General features: G+C 37.1%; 1 protein-coding gene across 2 annotated transcripts in view; it reads left to right on the forward strand.

Annotated features, from left to right (window-relative positions):
• PTPRT (protein tyrosine phosphatase receptor type T) overlaps positions 1-26508 on the forward strand; it is a 485911-nt gene that overhangs the window by 196837 nt on the left and 262566 nt on the right. For both annotated transcript variants that reach the window (XM_049816979.1, XM_049816980.1), the window contains exons 4-6: positions 5350-5431; positions 8625-8740; positions 11039-11213. In XM_049816979.1, coding sequence (XP_049672936.1) covers positions 5350-5431; positions 8625-8740; positions 11039-11213 — 373 coding nt within the window. The remainder of the gene's footprint in view (positions 1-5349; positions 5432-8624; positions 8741-11038; positions 11214-26508) is intronic.

Here is a 26508-nt window from a genome sequence, read left to right on the forward strand (position 1 = left end):
TGGGTACATTGTTTTTTGGTTATATTAATTTTACAGCTGCTTGTTAGTTGTCCACTTCAAACTTCATGTGGCAACTTTGCAGTCATTGTTTTAGTTTTAATTAGATAAGATTGCACACAATGGACTTGCATACTTCTTGATAGGTGTTAAAGGTGTGTTTTTGTCTTGTTTTACATTCAAGGCAAAAAAAAAAAAAAAATCCTGGGAGGTAATTGCACCCTAAACCTTGTAGGAAAAGCTGATGTTCATATGCTAATAAAAGATATGAGTGAGATAGGAATTATGATAGAATAAACTATGAAAAGGCAGCAAATAGTCTGTGGATAGAAAATAGCAGGTAGAAAATCTTGCCTTTTTTTTTTTTCTTTCTTTTTTTTTTTGCTTCTAATAACTGGGTAGGAGGTCTATAAAATCCGAGCTGAAGTTAGAATGCTTTAATGTTCTGCCTCTGAAGAAGAGTTGGGGATATCAGCAGAATACGTAGAGCATGCTATGCAGGGTGAGAGGAAGGGATAAAGAGATGCAAATGTGTGGAAAGTGGTGTTTTAAGGGCTGTGCACAACTTGTCACTTGTTCTGAAGTCATATTAAAGTGCTTATACTCCATTCATATTAACATGAACCTGGTCATGAACCAGAATTTTCTTCATACTAGGTGTTCCACAGAGATAACAGAAATGATCTTTCACCCAGATAATCAGTGCTTTAAAAACCGGGAAGAGACGGTCTGATCTCACACTAAGAGAGATCCTACTCTTAGATATACCAATAGTAGACTTCCTGAGCCTTACTTCTTTTGCAAGTCCTTTTGCAGGTTATGTTTGCTTTTCCTGTGAAAAAAATCCTTTAAATTAAACAAGAACTTTCCAGTGCAGTGCAAAATTGAACAGATTGGAACCCAGCAGTAACTGTCTAGGAGTAGTTCCTTCCTAGAAAATGCAAGGGTTTTCTTTTTTTACTTTTTGATGAATGGGGGTGATGTTTCCTTCTGCCTATATTTGTATTCTTATTCCTTAAGTGTGGCTTTTAAAAACTGAGATCTGTCCCACTGTTACGGGGGATCTAATAGACTGATCTATCATCAGTCCCTGATTTTATAAACCATCTTCTGTTGATGGTCTGCAATCCTGTGAGTTTCTACATTTAATCAAGGTTTTAAAGAAAAAAAGAAAAAAAAGAAAACTTTAAGCTTGCAAAAGTGAAGAGCAAAACACAATGAAGGACTTAATCAAAATTATTATTATTTTGCAGCCTAAAGTAACACTTCTGGCTAAAGGAGTCCCGAGGTAGCAGGATGACAAAAGCTTGGGTGTAGTGTTGCCTAGGGAGTGTCTCACTTCACACTCGCAATCTAGGATGTGCCATCAGAGTGTTATTTGTCAGCTTTAAATCAAAATTGCATGCCTGGAGAATTCTTTGTATGCAAGAGGCATGAAAGCATGTTCTGTATTTCAAAAGCACCAGATAACACTGGAAAACAAGCGTTTTTCCTAAATAATGACATCTGTGTTGGGCAAAATGTAGATTATTCTCTTAATGCACAGAATCCACACCATTTTGAATTGCAATGTGCATCAAAAATTCAGTCAGGCAAAAAATCTGAAACTATCTGCCCTGGGTCTGAGGCTTTGACAAGTACTTTGAGCTTTGGAGATGTGACTTGTGGAAAACTAGTAACCAAGCCAATTGCCAGAGGTCGTGCTTTATGTCTGGCAGTTCTGTCAGTTCTGGCAAGGGTCATATGAGTCATCTGGATCCAAAAGCACTCTGCAGAGATATAAACATGGGGATGGTGGAGATTTATAATGTCTACCCTAGAGTTACTCGTACTTGGATTCCCAGCCTGCAAATGTTTTTAGTGTAGTGAGAAAAAAGCTCTAATAGTTCTTGGAGAAAGGTAATACATGTAATCTTGAATTACTGCTTGCCATAAGGATGAACTTAGTCCCAGAATGCACCAAGGGCAGCACTAGAGTCTGCCAAGAAGAGGTTTTTTGATGTATAGCAAGGAACGTTATTGATCCATGCCTGAAGAAAACTGTTGTACCACAACAGATGAGCTAGGCTACGTTGCTAACACAGACATTGTTGGTATATAGCAGCAGTGAAATGTAGGTTTGCTTATTGGTAAGGAGACGTGAAATGACTTAGTATTTGCAGTTCTCGGGAGCATTTAAGAATGTTTTTTAAGAGTAAAGCTTTGCATTTTGTCATCTATATTAATTTCTGAGAAGTTCCTTAAATGTAAAGCATTATTAAATGCCTATGTCTCAATCATTATACTAAATTTCCAACTGAAGTTAAAAGGACATGAGAGGGATATTCAGTGTGAAAGTTGCAGAACTGGGCCCCATAAGGATTTATTCCTCCCTTTTCCTCATGTTGAGTCTCAATTCCCTGTTTTCAGGAAAATCTGGGTGCTTCTGTACTTCTTGCTTTGATAGGGGTGAGATACTGTGAAATACAGAAAAAGACAACAATATGGAAGTTTGAACTGGGAAACAACACTAATATTGTGCGTAAATTGGAACAGATAATAAAATAGTCTGTCAAAACAATTTTGTGTGAATTGAGGATTCCTCCACTCTTTTCAGTGGATTCTGCACCAGTGTGCATGGGTTTTTTTAGGAATTGACTGGGTTCTTACTGGCTTAAGTTATATTTTGCTATATTAAAGACTCTGTAGATGTTGGTAATTAACAGAAGACAATTCTCTATGTATCAGTGCTTACTTTTGCCACACACTAATAGCTAATGCCAATGCCTTGGAGAACTATTCTATCCCAGTTCTTGGCTTGCAGGAAATTGAGAATTAGTTCACTGTGGCTTATAGCTTTCCACAAATGCAAAACTAAAACAAGATTTTGTACCTGTAATGTTGCACTTTAATTCAAGTCTGAAAGGAGTTGTAGTAGTTCCTTACATAACCTGTAATTATTAGTGTAATTTTTATCATGAATGATGTTTCATTTCTAAAATAATTATAATTTACCATACTAAGGAATACTCTTATTTTATACAGTCCCTAAAAAGCTTATCAAGAACCTTGATAACCAAAATACTTGTTGATGTTTTTAGATTATTTTATCTTCCAGAGTCTTGCTTCCTCCTGTTGCTCCTTGGACAGCCTATTTTTTGTCCACCCTCCTCTGGAGTAGACCTTCGTTTCTGCATATTGTTAGCACTTGAGTTTTTCATAGTTTATATCCTTGCCTTTTAATTTTTGTGTTTTATCTGTTTTTATCAAGTCTTTTTTCTAATGGATCTATTTCAGAAGATCTCACATTTGGATGTGTTTTGAATTGGGGGAGCAGATCCTAGGAAGTCATGGAAACATAAGTAGAAACTATGTTCTGGAAGGCCAATTGCAAAGCAAAATGATTAACAGCAATTCTGTACTTACAAAGGATATGTTAGTCTACTTTCATAGCCAGGGCATGTGGTGATCAGCACTTGGACAGTTGAATCTTTTACTGTATTGTATCTTCTGATGAAGGACATGAAGAAGAGGCTAAACAGTGACAGACTGGGAATACCAGCTTTTATTCAGCTTGAAAATAAGTGCTAAAAACTGGCTTTAAGTAGTTAACTTTGTGTTCTAGTAATGAATTTTAGAGGTTACAAATTACTGAAATACTTTCTCCTACGAAACAAGTATCTGCACTAGCATACTGCTTTGATAGTAATAACTGTGCCAGCTGAACATGTTAATTAACTTGGTCCTTGAAAACATTATTGTATACTCATGCAAAAATGAGCAATTTAGTACAGTGTGAACATTACTTTAGTAAGAGGGAATGAAACTGGGGACAGCCCTTTCAAATGCAGAGGGACAGCATCCATTACATCTCCACCCTTTTTTTTTTTTTTTTTTTTTTTTTTTTAAATAGTAAAGGTTAGCACTTTATTCCTTTGGAAAGAGAATCACTAACTTGACAGGTAGCATTACAAAGATGTTAAATAATCAGTCTGCATTTTTCTTTTTTCTATTGCAGTTTAACATTTCTAAACTTCCTGTTCCACATAGAATCATAGAATATCTCAAGTTGGAAGGGACCCATAAGGATCATCAAGTCCAACTCCCTGCTCCTTGCAGGACTTCCTAAAACTCAACCATATGACTGAGAGCATCGTCTGGATGCTCCCTGAATTGTGACAGCCTTGGTGCCATGACCACTTCCCTGGGGAGCCTGTTCCAATGACTGACCACCCTCCCAGTGAAGAACCTTTTCCTAATGTCCAATCTGAACTTCCCCTGATGCAGCTTCATTCCATTTCCTTGTGTCCTCTCGCTGGTCACCAGAGAGAGATCAGCACCTCCCCCTCCGCTGCCCACTTTGAGGAAGGTGTAGACTGCAATGAGGTCACAGTCTACAACTAATGTTGTACTATCCTTTAATTGTTGGCAAAACTGCACCATATTTAATACTATTTTCTCCTGAATTTTTAGTTAGCTTATTTGGCAGTAGTTAACTTAGTTTTAACAATTGCTTTATCAGTTTTTTAGGGTTTTTTTCTGCACTGCCTATTTTCATATAGCCTGTATATTTTTAGTAACAGCATACTTCAAATCAGGGCGGTTTTCCAGGTAACATCACAAAGCCATAGGGAAGAATGAGATTTTTGTTCATCTGTAATTGAATATCTGTCTATGCAGGCCCAAATTATTGGAACGCTTTCATTATCTAGCTACATAAATAAAATAGAAGGTCTAGTTAGTGTACCATTAATATGGAGAAATACAACATGTGGTTTTTAAAAATATTCATTCTCAGACCATGTTAGTTCAATCCAGGGAAAGGCAGAAACAACTTTATTATATCTGGGAGAATCTTATTTCAGTACAGTAACTAGAATCCAGGGTTATCCGTTGCTTGTAATTTGCTTTCTAATACTGCAATGGCATCCATACCAAATCAAGGTTTTCTTCAGATGAATCCATGCAGGGTTATTGATTCAGTAAGAGAATTTTATCTCATGTACAGGATTCTCCAACTTTCTGAGGCATACTAACAACAAGATGTCAAATGATTATCTACTTAATGTTCTTGGAGTGGTGCTTAAAGTGAATATAGGTGTGTATATACACAGGGTATTTTTTGCTCTTCGGAATGAAAGAAGCACATAGTTGTCTCTTATCCTAATGAATGTTGCTCTAATTTTTTGTTTTCCATATCAAACAGTTTTTCAGTCTTTGGTATGCATGTACATACCTTGGTATCCCTTCATTAATAACGATGAAATGCCTTGAATGTCTCGGACATTGGAATAAGAGCAGAATATTGTGACTGACCAAATGACTAGTGTAGCTATTCTTTTTAAGAAAACTTTTTCTTATTTTGTGTTTCAGGTGATATTTGAATCTGTCTCTTTGAAAGGACATCCAGGGTACATAGCTGTGGATGAAGTCAGAGTTCTCGCCCATCCATGCAGTGAGCACTCTTTGTTTTTCTAACTATATCAGTGCGTTACATACCAGGCTTTACAGTCTAAAGGAGTGATTTACCCATTTTGGTCAGCACTAAAATGTCATCTTCTATGCCTCTGAGACACCTAAAGACAATCAGCCCTGCATAATTACATAACTTTGCAAGTTGTGCAAAAAGCAAAACTGCTCTCAGACTATAGCTAGTGCCAGGACATCTGTGGAATTCTCCCTTCCTCTCTTGTTATGAGAACATAAAACTGATTGCTTTATTATTTCTGAATTGTATTGCTGTAGAAAACAATCTAAAAAGCTTCTGATAATATCCTGTGTGGTTAACTTAAGAAGAAACAAACAAATTGTTTCAGTATTTCCTTGGTAAAGGACATATCCCAAAGGTGTGTGTGTCTCAACAAATGTTAAACCCACTCAGCATCCCCCTGAAGATATTAAAAATAAGTTTCATTCAGACAATACACTTGCACAGGAGTAGAAAGTAATGCAGGTTCATTACACTGTTCAAAAATATTAGTACCGCATTTCTTTTATCACAGCCATAATAATAAGCTTAGGTTATTTTTTTTTCTATTTAAAGAATCCTTGAGCCTCAGCCTTTGAGTCTGAACTTGTTTGCTTTCTCTATGCACCTACAGAGTGGCTTGAGGCCTTTGTGTGTCTTGTCTATATTGTGTATGTAGCATACAGTTTCTTCTAAAGATTTTTTTTACAGCCTCTCTCACTCGTTCATAGTTTTAGTAAGTCAGTGACAGCTGCTCACAAAAAAAAAAAAATCATGGATCATATTGATGGAGTAGTGAAATCAGCTGATTTTTTTGCAATAGGAATTTCAAAGAACAGCTGCCATTCAAAGTGACAGACATGGTTCTGCTCAAGTTTAACAGGACATTTCTGATATCTGCAGTATGGTTAATTGCTGTTTAACTGAATTATATTTGTATTTACCATGTGCTCATTGCTCAGGCCTTTGGGTGCATTTACTTCATTAAGAAATACTTACAATCTGTATTAACCAGATGTTGCTGATAACTGGCAGCATCTAAACAAATCTCCCAAATGGCCTGTGTGCATTCCACAGCATGTTGGGTTATGACTGATAGCTTTACTGGGAGAGACCACTGAACAAAGCTACTAAGCAAAACGTAGACAAGAAAGTTATGGGATTTTAAAAAAAAGCCAATGGACAGGATGCTGTGTTATACCCCTATTTAATCAAGTATTTAAACTGATTTAAGTGCATTTGTCGTCACTCAAAACCAAAATGATTCAAACAGTGAACTACTCCATTTTGAATCAGTTTGCAACCTGCAGCGTACAGAACTCACTACAATCTGCAAGTTCTCTGCAGTCTTTGTAAATGCTTCTCCCGTCTGATTCCCAGTGTTGCTTTTGTTGTTCAGCAGTGACAGCCACCAGGGTAAATGTCACCAGAGTCTGTGCCATTGACTTGTACAGGCTTTGCTCCTCATATTTGTTTTACAGTTGTTATAACTCAAAACACAGGGATCGTGAAGCTCCTGATGACCCTGGAGGTTACCGAAATTGTTGGTGTTACTTCTTCATATCTGCTTTACCTTCATAGATGACAGTATAGCAGACAAACCTAAGTATCAGCAAAACTGCAGTGAAATGTCCCTAATGACACAGTAATGGAGAGAAAGAAATATCTTGGTGTTGCCTTTTTTGGGGGGGTATGGGGGAGGTGGTCCTGTGAAGGAATGCACTGGAGTATCAATTTGCATTACACTAAAAGCTTGTTGACTATGTGTGCATGAGCACTTGCAATCATAGGACAGCCCTATGATCTGGAAGCTGGGCAGACCTGAGGACTAGGAGTTTGGGGTTGGTGTGACTGCACTCACCCAGGCTACGCAGCTTCATATTTGGAGCTGGCTTATATCTGCCCACCTTAGACTGCAGAAGAAATTACTAGTATTAGCCTGCAAATATAATGTAGTGTATTCTGACTGTCACCCAAAGGTAGTTTTCCAGTAAACTTTGACACAAATTACTGATCCCCCAGAAAGCACGATGGTACAGACTCACTATCTTTCAGGAGCTGTCAGCAAACTGAGTGTGTGGTGAACGGGACACAGAAGCTAGATAAAAACATTATGCAGAGTGCATAGGCAGGTGTTCTCTGTTCAGGTGTCTATAGTAGACAAATACTTATATGGCAAGTTTCATGCATGCACATACACGGATGCCCACATCCTTTTGAAGCTATTTGATTCCAACAGAAAAAGATGGGTTGGTATGTCCTTTGAAACTGTGTATTTCATCGGTGTCTAATCACAGTAGAAAATGTAAAGATGAAGTTGAAAAACTCTGATCTTTAGACTCTCAGAAGGCTGTTCAGTGTGTCCTACTAAAAGTTTTCAAAGTTGGTGCACAAGCTTTCTTCTGAAGCCCAGCAAGAATTAAGTTCATTTAAAAGTGTCAGTTCACTACTGTAATCTTTTTTATTTTCTTGTAAGTTCACTTACAGAGGTAAATGAATCTGGTATTTAGTCAAAAAGATAATCCTCTGATCTAGTTCCTTTGTGAACAAATGTGATGTCTGCATTTTAATATCAGTGGATTACTATTGAATTAATACAGAATTTAGTATCAGCGAAACACTGATATTGGTGATCTTAAACTAGTACAGTGACACAATACTGTCAGTTATATGAATGTTTCATTTAATATCTGGTTTGATATTAATGACACATTATTATTCTAAAGGTCTGGGATGTATTTGATAGTCAATATAATAAACAGGAAAAAAAGACCCTTGTGAAAATTTGTTTGGGGTCAGTCGTGCTTGACAAGCTCAGAAGCATTTGATTTTTTTTTGACCTTTTTAGAAACACAGTTTTCTGAAGAAAAGAAATTACTCAATTACTCTTTATAGCAAGCAGCAAGAAATTGTGCTGATGACCATGAACTTGTGTTGTAATTTGACTTAAGTTTTTAGATGTGCCAGAGTTCTATATGATCCGTTAGGCCATGCTCTGTCAGATCCATCATCGACCTCACTCTGCAGTGAATAGTTAAATACTGAAGGACAGGTTTATTTTGCAAAATCACTTTATCAAGGATAGGCCCTAATGCTTTGCTGAGTGTTTATATCTGTGTTGGTGTAGCACAGCCAATTACTGCCTTGCTCTACCCTTGCAATACTTTGCATCTTTTGTTAGGAAAAGCACCTCATTTCCTACGACTTCAGAACGTGGAGGTTAATGTGGGACAGAATGCGACATTCCAGTGCATTGCTGGGGGGAAGTGGTCGCAGCATGACAAACTCTGGCTCCAGGTAAAGTAATGTGCTTTTTTTTGGTGGTTGGTTTTGTTTGGGTTTGATTTGTTTATTTTTTCAAGTAAAATAAGTAGATAGAGAAAGACTGGGTGGTGGGGCAAAATCTTTTCATCCAGATCCTTTGAGAACTGCTTTAAATTATTTCTAGGTGAGAGTTTAAGGTGACAAAGTACAGAATCGTGATACAGAAGATGGAAAAACCAGCCAGTTACAGCAAAATTTTGGTTTCAAACAAATGCCTATGTACCCATAAGCACTCAGTCATAAAGCATAAGAGACAGAACAAGTGGAATAGTTCTTCACTTCTGCTTTATTATGCAATCTTCTTTCCTCTTGCCCTCTAAAAATGTCCTCAGCCCAGAGCCAGTGACAATATGGTAAGAAGAAAACATGAAGTCTGAGATTACTACCTGGATGGTGAAAATGGGCAAAACCAGTTGTACCCACTGTTTTTCTTCCTCCCAGTTGCCCTTGGCTGCACTGACAGTAGATTGTTCCTTTTAGTCACTCACTAAAAGACCAAAACATTCCCTCTCTTAGTGTCTATATTTTCACTCTACTGGTTGGACCTAAAAGACTGGGTTGTGCTATTCAGGTGGGTGTAGTAGCAAACTTAAGAACTCATTTTCAGTTCTAGAGTTAGAAATGGAACTGAAGATGTGGAGTGCATGTTTCCCAGTGAAGGACAGTATTATTTCTTCTCCCCTTTGAAGTGCTCTGATATGTGGACTCCCACCATTACCATGCACTATACATAAAGACCTAGAAGCTTTTAAAATACTTGAGTTCTTTGCTTCTTCTAAACTTCTGTGCCATTAAGCACCTAATATCCCAAACAACTCAAGAGGATTCTCTTGCTATATGTGCTGTGTGCATACATAGGGCCAACATAAACTTTCATAATGCTTAAGCCAGTCACCAGTTTTTATTCTCAGCTTGGACTGATGTGACTGAGGGCCTGACCACCCCATATTTGTAACATCTGAGGCAGACAAGAATGGCCTTTGTCATGGTTGCTATGACATTTGTAGTCAAATAATTAACAGATTTACTCAAACTTTTTTAATTACTTCAGACATTTTAATAAACTTTAAAAATAACAATTTCAAATCTAGTTTAAATACTAGGGGAGGAATCGGTTTACCTAATCATAAAAATGAAAATTAGAACTCGGAAAAAGGCTTGAGTGGGTGAGAAATGTAGTCGGCATTATGTAAAAATGACTTGACAGTTGCTTCAACTGTAGTCTCATCACAGCTGTTCTAAAAATTACATTTTTATCTGAAATTTATTAACCTATAGTGTACTTTTAGCATCTACTGAGATATATTTTTGGCTTATTCTTTATCTTCTTTGAGTTCTTGCAGTGAAATCTTTCTATGGTTATGACTAGATGTGTGTGAAAACACTTCTGACCTGAAGCAGTATGAGCCCTTTCCTGTAAGAAGCAAGGCTTTGGGAGGAAATCGTTATTGTTGCTAGTGGAAATGTGGTTTCCATTCTCTAAAATTGAAACATTTAATGAAAATAGCCTTGGAAACACACCCCAAAACTGATTACTGGAAATTGGCAAACCAGCAGTGTGTTTTCCTTTGAAACTCCTAATAAACTAGACCAAGTGAGCAAGTTCAGGTGTTCATGCTGTGGAGAACTGCTATTTCTAACTAATTCTTCATCTGTTCCTCTTCCAGTTGGGAAAATGTAGTCTGGCATTGGTAGAGAGGTTTATTGAGGAATGTTGGACATATAAGGATGTCTCCTCATGCGACCAATTTATTTAAATTGGTCCAGAATCAAAGTTTTACATCTGAAAATGCCAAGTTTATAAAATCTGTTCATTTGTAGCATTTTCCCAGGTGTACACAAACCATTCAGTTGTCATATTTTCATATACTACCCAGGCCTCTAAATATACTGTGTAGAATTGCATAGTCTGAGCTGTCACTCTCTAGCCTTTTGAGTAAATATAACACATCAAATGCCCAAATATGTTTCAAAAATTAAATAGAAGTGAAAACTTACATATATGTGTAAGACTATTTAAGCCCTAGTTCATACAATCCTGTAAATTTTTCAAGGGTATGGCTTAAGCCCTAGTTCATACAATCCTGTAAATTTTTCGAGTGTATGGCTAGCAGTCTTCTCTTGAAAAATTGTGCTTTTATAAAATCTAGCCTCGTAATGTGAACACAAAGGTCTGAGCAATGTTAAGAAGCATGACAAAGAATGAATTACACATGAATGCATATTTGTGTCTCTCTTCATAACTTCCATTATTTTTGTCTGCCTTTACAGCAGTGGAATGGAAGGGACACAGCATTAATGGTCACTCGAGTGGTCAACCATAGACGTTTTTCTGCTACTGTCAGTGTAGCTGACACCTCTCAACGCAGTATCAGCAAGTACCGATGTGTCATTCGTTCAGATGGTGGATCTGGAGTTTCGAATTATGCAGAATTAATAGTGAAAGGTACGTTGCATTAAAACAGTAAGTTTATGCAAGTTGATTATTTCCTCCCAGATAGCAACTATGTATAAAACTTGACATCCTATTGGACCTTCTTCTTTCATTCATATTAAATTTAAGTAAGAAAAAAGGGTAAAAGTGATATGAATTTCAATAACTTTCTTAAAACAATTATTTGAATGGAAACTTTGGATACAGCCCTCTATAAGCTTTTGTAGTAATGCATGGTAGCTATGGATACTTTTACTGTAGTCAGCTAAACAGTCTGGCTGTCAGTCAGCTTCATCTGCCTTTCTTTACAATATTTTATCAGGCATAAATAATCTTGTGATGGAGCATTGCATGTCGGAAGAGTCTGTTCGAGGCTGCTGGGAGTAAATGATGGGAGTGATGCTGCTCATGTCCTGAAGTACACAGTAGAAGCATCAGTAGTTCTTGAAGGATGCTAGGGTTTTAGCCCTGTTATTTACTGTGATTGAAGAGCTGATGCTGTGCCTGACACATGCAAGATGTGTCTTAATCTTGCCTTCATGAAGCATGCAGTAAAGTGCTATTTACTGTGCTGCTGCTTTTTTTTTTTTTTCTTTCTTTCTTTTTAAAACTTACTCTGACCTGCACCACAGGGATGCTCACTGACTCATAGGTGGAGAGATCAGAATGTGGCTAAGTCGCTTCTGAGACATTCTGTGTTTGGGGTGGGGGTGATGTGAGATGGGAGGAATTTGAAGTATGGGTCTGCTCACAGACTATAATTTTGTTGATCTAAATGTTTCACTCTTCTGTGAAAATGGAGAGCTGCTGTAGAAACGAGATCACTTTTGTCCACTGTATTACTTTCTGCCAACTTACTCTGTCATTTGATGATCAGTATACTGATGCATTTACAATGCCTTAAATACAGTGTTGCGTGGTGCAGATATTCAGACGACACAGATCAGGAAGAGAGTGGTCCTGTTAGATGCCAAGTGCTTTTAATTCCCACTCGGTGATCTTGTGTTTTGTTCAAATCTGGAGGAATTAATTCATGATTAAAAAGGAATTGAGTTGCCAAGAGTAGCGTTATCTAATATTGTATCGTAGCTAAATAGAGGGAAGGCAATCTTCTGGAGCAACCAAATATCAAAATATGCTAAGTTGAATAGGTGCCTGACACTTTCATATTCATTGATATAAGAAGGGAAAAAATAGAAGAATTAGTTATAAACATGAATGGATGGATGTCCACTGGGGAGAGATGTTGATGGATTCATTGCTGGATTACTCAGGCAGACCCCTAGCTAGAAGAAATTTTAGGAGAGTAATATTGTTATGGGAAGGTACACTCCTCTGCTCCTTGCTCCTGTTTAGTAAGCAGGTAAGGTTAAGTGGTTCATTTGAGGTTAGTTTGATACAGCACAGTGACACACTGGGATTGCATGGATGAATGCTTCCAAACAGTCTGACTAATTTTAGTGTGGATAATAGCAAATTTGTAATGCATGCACACAGGCTGAAATGAAAGCAAATTGGAGTTGTTTAATTCTGAAGAGATGTTTATTGAATTGCAATAATGTACTTGGGTATACATTAAATTAGTCTGTAATTGAAGTTTTGCTCAATTGATAGTCCTGCCCCTAAACCCACTAAATCCAAGCTGTAATACTCTGCTTCTGACGTGTCTTCTCTTGATCAGTTGAACATAAAATCATAGAGGATTTCTTCAACAAAGGTTAAGGTTTAAAAGTGTATCTGTATATCTTTTTAATGTAAAGGTCCATTTGCTTCCCTATGCATAAGATTTTTTTTATTGTAGTATTGAGAAAGGAAAGAGTAATTTACATTTCTCAATATCGAATGATAATATTTGGTAGATACAGAGAGAGAGGTTTTGCTTTGAGATACGTTTACTTCTTTTACACCTTAAACTGGAACAATAGATAATAATTTTGGCAAATTAAATGAGCAATGAAATTAAACATGCACCACCTACTGCCACTCCTCCCCCTGCAAAAGCCCTCCCCTTATTGTCTATGTGGACGTCTTTACTAGGAACAGTGTATTATTGTAAAGTAATTACTGGAAATCTTATACAAAAGATCATAACTTCATTATTTTCAAATTATTACAGTATATTCAGTGGCAGGAGATACCTTTGCAGTACTGTGAAAATGCTTTTCTGTAGAAGCTATTTGCTGTATATGCTAATACTTTTCTGTCTTCTGACTCTGTTGCCAGGCTTGTGTAAATGACAATACATTTATTCTTCTGTTTGCACTCTAGAATCATAATAGTCAAGCCAGAGAAACCTATCATTTTCATCTGTACACGTTTCTGTCCTTTGGTGCTCCAGTGGAAATAGCTCTTCTCTATTTCTTATCCCTTGCTGTTGCACATATAGTAATTTAATACAATTTTGTACAGGGCAGTTTTAAAAAAACCCAGAGATTCTATGTCTTGCTGTACTGCTCACATATGAATGGAATGCTTGTTGTCTGTAATTTTCTTTTAAGTAAAAGCTGCGTGGCAGTTACTGATATTCTGAACTAAGTGTAGGTTTTGCTTGAGTCAAAATTGTTTAAAATACTGTGGAAATTGGCTGGAATCTTATCATTTAAGGTCTGTATTAATGATAGTGTCCTTCCAGGACACCTGTCACATTATGTAAGGTTGTGAATAACATTTTAAACTCCATGTATGCGTGTATATGGACATTTGTTTGCAATTGTATTTTTTTCCTGATCCCTTTCAGATATTCTGGATGCCTAAATTAATTACTCAATACATGTTGGGAATCCACAGAGAGCTGATAAAGAGGGAATATTACAGCATCTATAACCTATTTTTCATAAGCCAATTTTTCTGAGCTTTTCACTCTCCAGGAAGTCCCTCAAAATTATTTTGTTGCTACCTGATGCAAATTCTTTTAAGGCTCATGGCATTTTCACAGGGTCTGTTCTGCTACTACAGGGGTAGGAGTGCTCAACAGAGCCCCTCTACAGACCTCCAAGGGTATGTTTTAGATCTCTTCAGTTTTGTCTTAGTTGATTTTCAAAGCGTTTGGTTGGTCAACATGGATGAAAAACAGTTTGTCTCTTAACTGAGTGGCTTTCCATCATCCTTGTGATATTTCGGACAGCTTGTCTTTTATCAGTCACTTTTTTCCTGAGGTTTTTAGATGTGAGAAGCTGATGCTTTCAGTGGCACCAGAGGGACAGGTAGGGTTTTTTTTTTTCAGAGTTGCTTACTATTTTTTGTCTAGGTCTTTTCTGGTATGATGCTTGTTGCTGTAATTGCACTCTCTGTTTATTAACTTGCCAGGTACACAGAAGAAACTCCTCTAGTGATCTGAGTCTTTTCCTAATAAGTAGACATAAGTTTTTAAAAAAATCCATATACACAAACACCAAACAAAAAAACCACAACAAAAAACCCACCCTGTCAGATTATCAGAGTTGAGATACTCGAGTGTGAGAAACATGGTAAATAATTAGAAATTTAAATAAATTTATATATTTAAGCTTCTCCAGTATTAAATATGCTGTGCAAATTCCAGATTCACATTTATAAGGCAGACTCATCAAGGAAAACCTCTACATGTATTTTGACTCTCTCAGTGTTTATTATTTGAGCTGTGTCCAGAATAGTTTCAGTTAATTATGAAACAGCAGGAAGCCCTATTAGGAGACAAAGTTTTCTGGAGCTTAAAAGTAGTAAGAACTAAAAACATCTCTATTCTACAGCTGAGCCTGATCTTGGTCTGGAGCAGGCCCTAGAAATGTCCCTCTAGGCCCTCCATAGGTTTCTTTGAATAAAACAAGTGCACGTGTTACACATACACTCTGAAGTAGAGCTTGTTCTTGGGATGAAAGTATAACTGTCTTCAATGTAGTTGTTTAGGATGCTCACAAACTCCAAAGTCTTTCACTTTGTATAAACCAATTACTAAGAGAAGTGGTAGATATGAAAAAGATTCTTTCAAGTTTTTGTTTGTTGGTTTGTTTAATTTTTTTTATTTATTTTCATCCCTCGTGCATGGATAGTTCTATACCACAGGATATTCATGCCAAATGTACTCATTAAAACTAGTATAATATCCTTGCCATCATGGCGTAAAATAACTACTGTTTCTGTGGTTGTCTTAAAGTCCCCATATTTGACTCAGGAGATTGGGGGCATTGATATGAAAAGTAGACACTGTACTGCAACTATCCTCTTTTGCCATCAGAGTGTCTGAAAGACTGAGTCCACTGCCTCCCTTGGAACCATTTAGGAGATAAGCTCACCTGTGGTATATGTGTGTTTTAGATTTTACTGTTAAAAAGTTTTTTTTCTAGTATGCATTAATGAGTTCAGACTGGAATTTTCATGCCTTCCAGCTACTTATCAGACTCATCCAGATCACAGAAGTTGCTGGGTAGGTTTGAATTCATCTGCCTGAGTAATGCACATTAATCAAGGTCCTCGAAGTTATCACCTTGTGAACAGGAGAAAGTCTCTTCCTGATGTTACCAACACTATCAGTACAACTGTGATAATGAGGGTTTCCCTCAGGCTGAGTGCTATCTCTTCCTCTATTTTTTCCAGTTTACACAAATAGATTCAGTTTGCGGAATTTACATGTACTGTACCATGAGAAGTTAAGTATAGATTTGATAAAGCATGTAATGATATTGCTCTTTTGAACTCTACACCAGTACAGAATGGGTTTTGTGTGTGTGTGCATGCCAACCTTTTATGAAGGTTATGATGCCTTTGAAATTACTGAACAAGGGAGAATGGCTTCATGATTGTAGGGTGTCTGAAAAAGCCACTAACATTCCTTTATTTGTTTGCAGTCACAATGTAATACTCCCTTCCTTGGTGTTCACATCTGGCTGGTAATCACTTGAACTTGGTTTTGTTCTGTTTAATCGTCTAGTTCGGTATAGTTCAGTAGCAGTTGCTTAAACTCAGTTTTAATCATTAGGTGGGTGTGTGGTGAGAAAAGGGGAGGCAAAGGGACTACAAACACTCATTCACTCCTACCAAGAGCTTTAATTCCACTTTCTCTTCTTTCAGTCCAACTTAATATCTTTTTGTGAAGTGGATGGGAGAGATATGAAATCAAAGCCATTGTTTCATAGAAATTAGCACTTAGTATGAACCATATGTGCTCTTTCAAAAGGAAACATTTCCTTCTCCTTCTGTTTAACCTCCAAAATAGAACTGGGAAATGAAGCCATTTCCTTGAGAACTGATTAATGTATACTTTATATACAGGATCCAATCTTCAGAATTGCTCCGAGTGCTACACAGATGTGCAGTCATGTTCTAGCATGTGCATTCCTTGTTTCTCATGTTTACATTAGTCAACAGGTATAAATTAGAATAAGCATGTCCAGAAAGTATACAAAATGACAGCTGGGGTACAAGAAAAGTTCATGAACTAATGGTGTATTGACAATTCAATCTATGGTTTTTTCCCATCCTTTTGTGTTTCTTTCTTCAGTAGACTTTCTGTTTCTGTGTAAATGTTATGTATTGGTGTGTATTCCAGTAAACCATACCTACCTATCAACCTCCTATTTTAGAGAAAGCCCCCAACAAACAGTGCAGCTGGCGGAAGCAAGGATACTGGCAAAACACAAATGAATGTGTTTCAGCCTACCTAGGATTACACTTATGTTTGAAAAGTATGGACAAGGTAATTTCACATGTTTCATGCTGCCTTACATCTTGCAGAAAGATAGTAGTAATGTGACTTCCTAGTATATTTCTGCTGGTTGTAAAGACTGTTAACTATTTACTCAGGTTCTTCGGTTTTCAATGCTGGAGGCTTCCATTGTACTGTATCATCCATTTGTCAGTCTACAGTCTTGCAACTACCAGTTCTCATTTATTTTTAAAAGTAAGGGAGGAGTAGCAGTTACTTGGCCAGTATTACTTTTCCTCCCTATTAGCTTTCTAGCATGCTTGTCAAGTGTAGTCAAAATACAGAATTACTGCTTTATACCACTTTTTCTCCAGCCTATGCTGCTGTTCCTAGTAGGGTATGTTCCTGCTAGATTATGCCTATGGTTTACATCATGTAGTCTGAACTCTCAGCCTTTTCAGTTTCTAGTTAAAATTATCAAGAAAGTTTAAGGCAACTCCATAGAAATTAATTCAGGACTGTTGATACTCAGAAAAGAGCATCATATGCTAAGGATATATCCCAAATGCCTTTGCTAACTGGAAACTTTCTTGCAGTGGATAAGTTGGTAACTCAGTCCACCAGACGTGTGCCATTGTAAAATGTATCTGGCAGCTTTTAATTGTTTTTTGATTCTGTTTAATGTACAAATTTTCATGCAAGTTGATTGCTAATGATGCCCATGTGACATTACAATTCAAAATTACACTTTTTTTTTTGTTTATGTCTTAGCTAAAAGATTTAGCAGAAAAGATGAGTCACATTCCCTGTTAACTCTCTTCTGCTCATCTTTCTTCTGCTTGTTTAATTGTAGGGAAGTTATTAATGGGCTTCTGGAAAATAGAATCTAAAGCTGTTCTTAATTTACCCACCCTGTGATTACAATCCTATTAAATGCTTTTAATTCAAGAGAAGTCCCTTAAAGTATCATCTGTCACCATACTTGAATGTTGGTGAAGAGTCTGATATCATTTAGGCATACTTGGACACTTGTAGGATGTAATTGTTGGGTATGAGCTGTTATCTCAGCAGGAAAGATATCCTTTTCACATAAAAATATTAATACTGTTGCAGTGGAAAAAAACCCCAACCTAAAAAAGTAATACTTTACTTAATATGAAATGGTATGAAAGGATGATTATTAATGTGAGAACCTTTAAGAATAAAACAGCAAAACAGAGTGTGTTTACAATATAGTGAGACCTATAGATCCCATCTGTATAGGAGAAACAATTAATTTCCAATGAAGGGAGTAGACTGTGCGTAGATGCAAATGCCTCAGACCAATGTGATTATTGGAACTTTTAAAAATTTTGTGGTGCTAGACACAGTGTAAAAAGCATAGTTACTGTTCTCTTTCAGAAATGGAGTAGTTACTGCAACTAATAGGCTTTCTGCAAAGGTATTGTATTTGTTGTAGGATGACTGAACTAAGAAGTTCAAAATCACCTGTGGAAGGGATAATTTCTGTCCTGAGCAAAGTGCTAATGAATTCCCCAGCTATCTTTGCCTTGATTTAAGCTTTACTCTTTGTTGGCAGCATACTGTGAATCTGCTTAGTGCATGGTTGGGTTTCTTAGGATCTGTGAAATGTGTGCCCAGCTTTTATATTTATTTTTATTGTTTAAAAAAAAAAATTGCACAGCAAGATATAGAACAGTTAAAAGCAATGTGTTGGTTCCCAGTGATCTGTGCTAAAGACCACCCTACCTTCATTTATTTTAGTTAGCTTTTTTCCCTTTGTAGATCTTGAACCATCTTTGATTGTGTTGAGGTCTAACCCTTTCTTAAATAATCTTTCTTCATGTGCGTACTCAGCCTTCTTACAGACTTCCAGGTCTGTGTGTTACACACATGCTTCTACCTTCTTTTCTTTTGAGCATACTCGTTAAACTACTCTGCTGGGTTTGCAGGTTATAATCCTAAGTAAAGACGATTGCAAGTTTTGGAGGAAAGAATGATGGAGCCTTGTAAAACACTGAATGGTTGAGTTCAGAATGCTAAGGACTTTAGCATTATGGCAGCTCCAGAATCTTTTTAGCTTCAAAGCTAAGAGTTGACAAGTCTTCCGAAGCCTGTTAGTGGTGCTGAATGGAGGCCATTCAGTAAGCTTGTGTTAGGTATTCAGATGAATGGGATTTTTAAAGTTTGCATAGCATTTACCTCTAAAATGATGGAGCTGAATTGCTTTGCTTTCAAAGCCAGTATAACTGAACTCCAGGGAGAAGCTGGGCGTTGGTATGTTTGCATTTGTCATATCTGAATGAAGAGATTAAAGAGTATGTTTCTGTGTTAAGGAAAGAATGATCACTTTGAAGTTAGTTCCTCATTCAACTGTGAGATTATTTGAGGCAAGAAAATAGCCAAAATTGTGGTTTTGAATTGAGATTTTGCAGTCCTCCTCCTTCTTTACTCAATTGAAGAATGCTTCAGTTTTCTGAGCAAATAATTTCCCAGCATCCATTCTAGCTGTAAGATGATGAAATACACTTCTTATAGAATCGCCACCGTAAAATCTGTTGTGCTGTTTTTCAGCTATGATCCGATGTGATAACCTTCTGCCATGTTAAATACCACCACTTCTTCCCCTCTTTAACCGGTGCTGGGGCACTGGTCAGATCACATCCTCACTGTTACCCCTGTCCTTCTGTGACTTTTAAAGAATGCTTTAGATCTAAGGGCAGAAATCTGCTGAGCAGCAGTTAAATAGGGTGGTGATTACAGCAAGCCTTGCCACTATTTTAATCATTAGCCTATCAATTTGAGAAGAAAAAAACCCAAAATAGGACATTTCCTAGCTCTATACAGTCCATATTGCCTGCTGAACAGCTACGCTATAACACCTTCAAGGTGGACCTTGTAAAACTCTGGCTTAGCTTCTTCGTAGACCTCTCCTAGTATTGCTGTTTTTTCTAACTTTCCTTTTATCATATTATGAATGATTTCAACTGCAGCGTTGTGCTGTGCTGCACAAATATGTAAAAATCCCTCTCTGAAGAAGTTATTACAGTCCTCTTTCTTCTTTTTTTAACCAGCTTTCTCTCCAGTGCTTCTCTTGCCTCTCTCTCTTTCTCAGCAGGAAACTTTCCATCAGTACTTGTTTGTATGTGAGGAAGATGCAAATAGCTGCAAGACTTAGGCTATCTCTCTTTGGATCCTATAAATCAGTCTTTGCATATGCTTTACTGTCCTATTTATTAGCCTGCAGCTAATACTGAATTACATGACAGACTACAACTTACAAACTGTTTGTTCCCTCAGCAGGATACACACAAATTAAAATGGAACAGGTTTGGATTGCTAACTTCCTTAATTTTCTATTTTCTTTCCTTCATATTGTGGCAAATCCTTCTTTTGTTGCTGCTGCTGCTTGTGAGTTTTTGGCTGACCCTTGTGAACGCTGCTGACCATGTCCTATTGCCTTTTAATCAGCAGTACGCTATTATTCAGTCTTCCTACCCAGGTTGCTCAGTAAATAGTGATTTGTCAGTATTTTTCTGGGATTTTGAGGTTGAAACTCTAAGTATCAGCACTTCTGTGCTTACTCTTACATTGTTTTCTACCATCTCCCTTCTACTTAACCATACCTTTTACATACCTTTGGCCTACTTGATGAATCTTGCAAATAATTTAATTTTGTTTGCCTTGTGTCAAGAATATGGTACTTTAGGGATGATCAAGAATTTTGGTACGTTGGTTTTGTTGCTATTGATTAGGCCATTCAGAGCATGCATCAATCACTTTGCTTGTGGAAAGCTGTATGATTATTGTTGTAGTTACAAACCCTTATGCTCTTAAGAACTGAAATCTTGTAGAGGACAAGCATTTTGTATAAATTTCTGTATATCTATCTATAAGAAGTCCTAAGTGTAATATTTTTTCAGTAATTTCTTTTTCAGGATTTCAAATGGGGGAATGTTCACTTGATGCCAATATTAAATTAGGTATTGAAAGCTCTTAGAGCATAAGTCTTGATTTTGTAAATGGCCTCTGACAATTGAGTGCTCGCTCTATTTTCTACTGCCTACTAAGAAAGGACAGAACTACATTAAAAAATCTATGGATCGGGTGACACATGTTGAAGGTAGACAAGGCTTAACTCCACTATCTAGAATTGAGTTGCACACTGACAGTAATTAGGAAAAATATATTCTTTGTCTCCAAGATATAACCTTTTCACCATGTGCATGGTCCTCTTCAAAGCTCTGACAATTGGATATAATTTAGCATTAGTTAACACTGCATTTAGTCAAGGAGTCTGAAGAAACTCATTCTGTTACAGAATTATCCTCAATTTCACCATAATTCCTTTTTATGTCATCTTCTTGGAATCACAGTACTGTTATAGTCTTTGCAGTAGGATTATTGGTATTTCCTGAGCAAAAAGGAAATTTTAATACTCTTTATTATAGCTGTGATAGTTTCAGTAGGAATTAGACTATTCTCTCTTCCAAGATTTACTTTCAAATTAGAGGATCTGAATTTTATGCATGCCTCAGCCTCAGGTGTAGCACTTCTATACTCATAAGGAAGTTTTATTGTTTTTCATATATCTTATCTCACTTATGGATGTAATGACAGAAAGAAAAAATGTTTAATCTAATTTGACCTTTTGCAATATGCAACCTATAGAATTTACAAGTCATTCTTGCATCATGTGCAATACCATATGAATAAAGCAGAATAGTTTTAAAAAGAGATTGATCGTGATTAAAAGTTTTTAAATTATAGAAAATCTCAATAGCTGTAGGTAAGCTCTTTACTTAATTATCTTCACTGATTAGTGTCTATACCTTATTCCAGTCAAAAGTTTCCAGCTTTTGCATGTAACAGTCATATCTTAAGTCTTCCTGCTAAATATAGTAAATCTTGAGGTATTAAATGTTTTGTTGTTGTGTAGGAACTTGTATTGACCATGACCTTGGCTTTGTTCAGTTAACTTATGTGAGTGTCTTAAGTATCTTTGCAAGGTCCCTTGTTCTGTTGAAGTGCTGCTGTCAGTTCTGGGAAAAGTTTCTCAGACTGGATTTTCACATATATTTGTGAAACTTTCTCTTTTGTTTCTGCAATGAATACACTTAGTTACAATATTTGTTCTCTTGCTTGCTATGCAATAGCAACAATTTAAGCACATAGATTCTGCGTGCCCCCCCCACATTCTAACACAGGCCTTTTCAGCAGTGATAAAGAAAGGAACTATAAACATGTACTGCATGCCTAAGAAAAAGTACTTTTTCCACACAGAATATTTCAGATTGTTTCATGTGACAGGAGATGGTCATTGCCGATGTGATGAACTTCTGGACTCAATACAGTAACAAATAATAAATGTATTAGTAAGAAAGTGTACAGGATGTCTTAAGGAATGTCTAACGGAGATTTGATGGAAGCTGTTGGTTTTTGGTTCAGGTGTGGTAAAACTTAACATTAGTTCTTTTATCAGACAGCCTTTTGGTGTCAGTCACAAACAGAAAAAAGAAATGTCTTAAGCCCCCCCAAAAGGCATTTGTGTGTCACAGAAAAGCTTTCATAATTGGGACATGGGAACATTTTTGTGTGTGCAATTGCACCAGATTTCTAACACTGCCTGTGTATCATGGAGGCTGAACTTTTTCTATAGTATCAAGATGTGTTCACTGGCATGTTAGATTTTGGATATTTTGAAAGAATATGGGGCTTTTGAACACCTACTGTCCCTAGCCTTTGGATCACTGCATGACTGCCTCGGGAACCGTGTGCTGTTTTATCAACATTGAACTGGCTAGCAAAAATGTGAGCAAAGGGATAAATAAAATGATATTGTCTGTGGCCTGCTTGCTCTGACAGCTATGAAGTCCATCACTGTCATCCTTGTTTCTCAGCTCCATAGCATGTCCTATGGAGATCAGTACCTCATCTAGGAGGTAAATTTTCCAGATTTTAGCTGGATTTTAGCAAAAGTTTTTCAGAATTCCTTGTGTTTCTCTCTGTATTTATGTGGTTTAACCCTGAAAGGAATAAAGTATTTTGTGAGCATTGGCAACCGGTCTGTCATGAGCAACTAGGTGAACTGGTAGTGTGGCCATAATGGAAAATGAAATGCATATGCTTCTGTAATAAATGAAACTCAGATCTTGTTTGGTACTGGCTCTCCCACCTTTTTCCTTTTTTTTGCAGGAGTATTGTGTGGTAGTTTCAGTCTTCCCCAGTTTTTCACAGGCTCTGGAATGCTTTTTGTGGAAATACCAAGACCTATCACCCATCATTAACAACCATCAGTGAACAGCTTACCATGCAGCATATTGGAATTTCTAGCATTTATTACTGTCTCAAAATGCATTTTGTGAGAAAAGAGAAAGAATTGGTCTTTCAGTGTAATACACAGAGTCATAGAATGGTTTGGATTGGAAGGGACCTTAAAGATCACCTAGTTCCAACCCCCCTGCCATGGGCAGGGACACCTTCCACTAGACCAGGTTGCTCCAAGCCCCATCCAACCTGGCCTTGAACACTTCCATGGATGGGGCACGCACAGCCTCTCTGGGCAACTTGTTCCACTGCCTCACCACCCTTCTTCCTTACATCTAATCTAGATCTGCCTTCTTTCAGTTTAAAGCCATTACCCCTTGTCTTATTACTACACACCCTTGTAAAAAGTCATACTTTGGAGTCTCTCATAGGGAGCAACCTAAATCAAGATGTATGTTTCAAGTCTGACCTTTAAACTGAAAATAAGGATATATAAAGCCCAGGAGAGGTGAAAGATGGAAGGAGTGCTGTGATTCATGGGGTATTCTGAAACTCTACATATAATAAAAACAAAAAATAAAAAGATAACTGTTGAGTGTTAAAGAAAGATTCACCTAGTTTTTATATAACTTAACAGGTTAGCAGACACTTCTGGTGTGTCTGTGTGTTACATCGATGACTATAGTTTATTGGGGTGGTGATAATACTATTTGTTGCCCTTAGTATGGGAGGTGAGGTGGGATTTTTGGCACAAATCCTAAAGTTTGCTTCAGCCACTGTTTGGGGTTATTTTAGGTGGAAAAGGAGAGGGAGGGTTCCCAGCCAGAGTAATACCTTCCTGGTTATCACAGATGTTGTAAGAAGGTCTGCATTGTCTGAATGGTCAGACTAATGGAATAAAGGTAGTATGATTATGTTCACCTGTCTAAACCAATACCAGGGGTTGACTGGACCACAAGCATGTAGGAAAATCTTAATTAAGCTTCACAGTAAGCTTAAAGGGCTTCTGTTGTTAACTACCGTGACATGTAAGATAGGCAGGATCCAGTCTTGGGTTAGTCTTGGAAAACTTTGGGTTTATATGAACACCTAAGATGATTCTTGCTCACTGTAACAGTTAATGGCTAGATTTTTTTACATCTAAAACTTACTGGTGCTTAGCAAATGTTCTGTTTTTATTAATTATTTTTGCTGCTCAAATCTCAGTAGGTTGGCAGCCTTAGCTGTTTTTTTGGTTTTTTTCTTTCAAGTTTGACTTGAAAATTTCAGATAAGTAGACCTACAACCTGACCTTAATGTGAGGCTTTTTTTCTGTGGTTTACGATACTACTGGCTGTTAGTTGAGATAGAACCTCCCTAGCCATTATAACTAGAAGATAGTCAAATGGAGTGAAACTGGTGGGCAAAGAACTGAACATATGTATTTACTTGAAAAATACAACTTAGTGCTCACTATCCAAGCTGACTTGTCTAGTGAATGGCTTGAATTTTCTGTGGAAACAGCATATGAATTGGCATATGCACAATGTGGAATGTCTGTGACCTCTAAAGGCGTACAAAACACTCCAGAATATTTTTATATGATGTACTCATATGATTTGCTTAACTCTATAAAGTCTAACCAACCTCAGTACTATCTTTATTCAGTGACAGCTGAATAAAGCTCTTTAGGAGCCTGCACCTAACTCCTGGGCTTTTTGGGGTGGGGGTTGTTCCTGAGTTTTGGCAGAGGATTGTATCTCTGCTTCAAAAGCACTGCAGCAGCAAGGAACAGCAGTGTTTCTCTGAGATGTCAGCAGGAGAAAGTAAATAGCGTTGAGGTAAGGACATCAGCAATGGACTAGCTTCTTACTTGAGAAAGGGCTTCCACAATGACACTGCCAGGAACTACAGGAAAGCAAATTCTCCTACTCAAAGCATGATCTCAAGATTACTTGAGAGCATGAAGAAATACCCTTCTAAAGTTTAGTACTGTGCAGTTGGTGAGGTACTTTAGATGAAAATTATTTCAAGTGGCTTGTGTACACTAAATTAGCAACCTCCAGTATTTACTGCATTCACTGGTACATGCTGTACTACCTGCTTGAAAAAATAAAAAAGGGAGGTTTCTGTCCTAGGTAAAATCATTGTACATCTTTGTGTCAGTTCTTACAATTTTATATGCACCCGTTACTTCTCTTTCTCATTAGCTGCTCTCCAGGGCAGCAATTCAAGTGACAGGCCATAATGTTATCCACTTATCAACATGTCTGTCCACATCAAAATGTTTTGCTGCAGGTGAGGTGATAGTTTTCCTTACACCAATCAAAAGTTTGTCAGTAAGATCAGACAAATGGTCCTCTGGTTTCTGCAACATATGTTTATCCTGTTTCCAATTCGAACAAAGAAAAATACAGTAGGTAATTCTGGTGAATGGAGAAAATAACTAATAATTGGCCAGTAAGACATTTCAGTTGCTAGGGTTACTCCAAAATAGTAGAGGTTTATTTATAATTACAGCAGTGCAGTTCCTTGTATGAGGACTGCACTACTGATATCCATTGCTTTATATGTGTTTTTGTAAAAAGCAAAAGAGGAAAGCCAGTTTCTTAAAAAAAAAAAAAAAAAAAAAGACTATTGTACAGAAAATGTCACTTTTTAAAGTTTTATTTCTCTATTAAACCAGAATTGCTTGTGCATTGTTAAGCAGAATTTGGTGTCAGCCACATACAAGTTACAGTCTCTAAAGTGTTCTTTCTCTTACCATTTGTGTCTATTGAACAAACTAATGTTCCAGGCAACTATCACAAATTGAGAGTAAAAAGTTCAGCTTGTTGCTGGATATGTGAGATACTGTGTTTATATCCATGGTGAGAAATGAGTCAACTTTTATGATCAAACTATGATTCAGAAGTGCTTTGCGACAAAATGTATTTGAGTAACAAAAAATGGTAACAAACTCCAAAATTGTATTTGTACAAAGCACAAAAGAATCTAACTTGCAGCACAACTTTTGATCACCTCTGTATGTACTTCTTGTCCCATTGACCATTGCAGACTCCACCATGATTTGCTCATCTTTGAAGTTCCTTTTAGGGAAAAGGTCACCTATACCTGCCAAATCTGGACTATGTGGTATACAGATTGGCCAGTGGAGCTATACACTTGTAAAGGAACAGAACACTTAGCAGAGCTAAGTGTTTTCCCCAGGTATTACCTACTGGTTATTCAAAAAAGGGATGTAATTCTTAGAGATCTAGACAGCTTTTTGTTTGTTTGTTTTTAACTGTATTTTTTCGATACTTAGCATTCCCTATCTTGCCTGTGTAGTAGCTCTGATTACAGATATTATTCAAACGTTGCTTCAATGTCACAGTAGTTTATGCACCACGTGTCAAGAACTTCCTGTGCTTTAAGGCTTCTTAAAGGAAAAAGTCATTC

This window comes from Accipiter gentilis, chromosome 14 (assembly GCF_929443795.1).
Source record: "Accipiter gentilis chromosome 14, bAccGen1.1, whole genome shotgun sequence".
NCBI classification, from domain to species: domain Eukaryota; kingdom Metazoa; phylum Chordata; class Aves; order Accipitriformes; family Accipitridae; genus Astur; species Astur gentilis.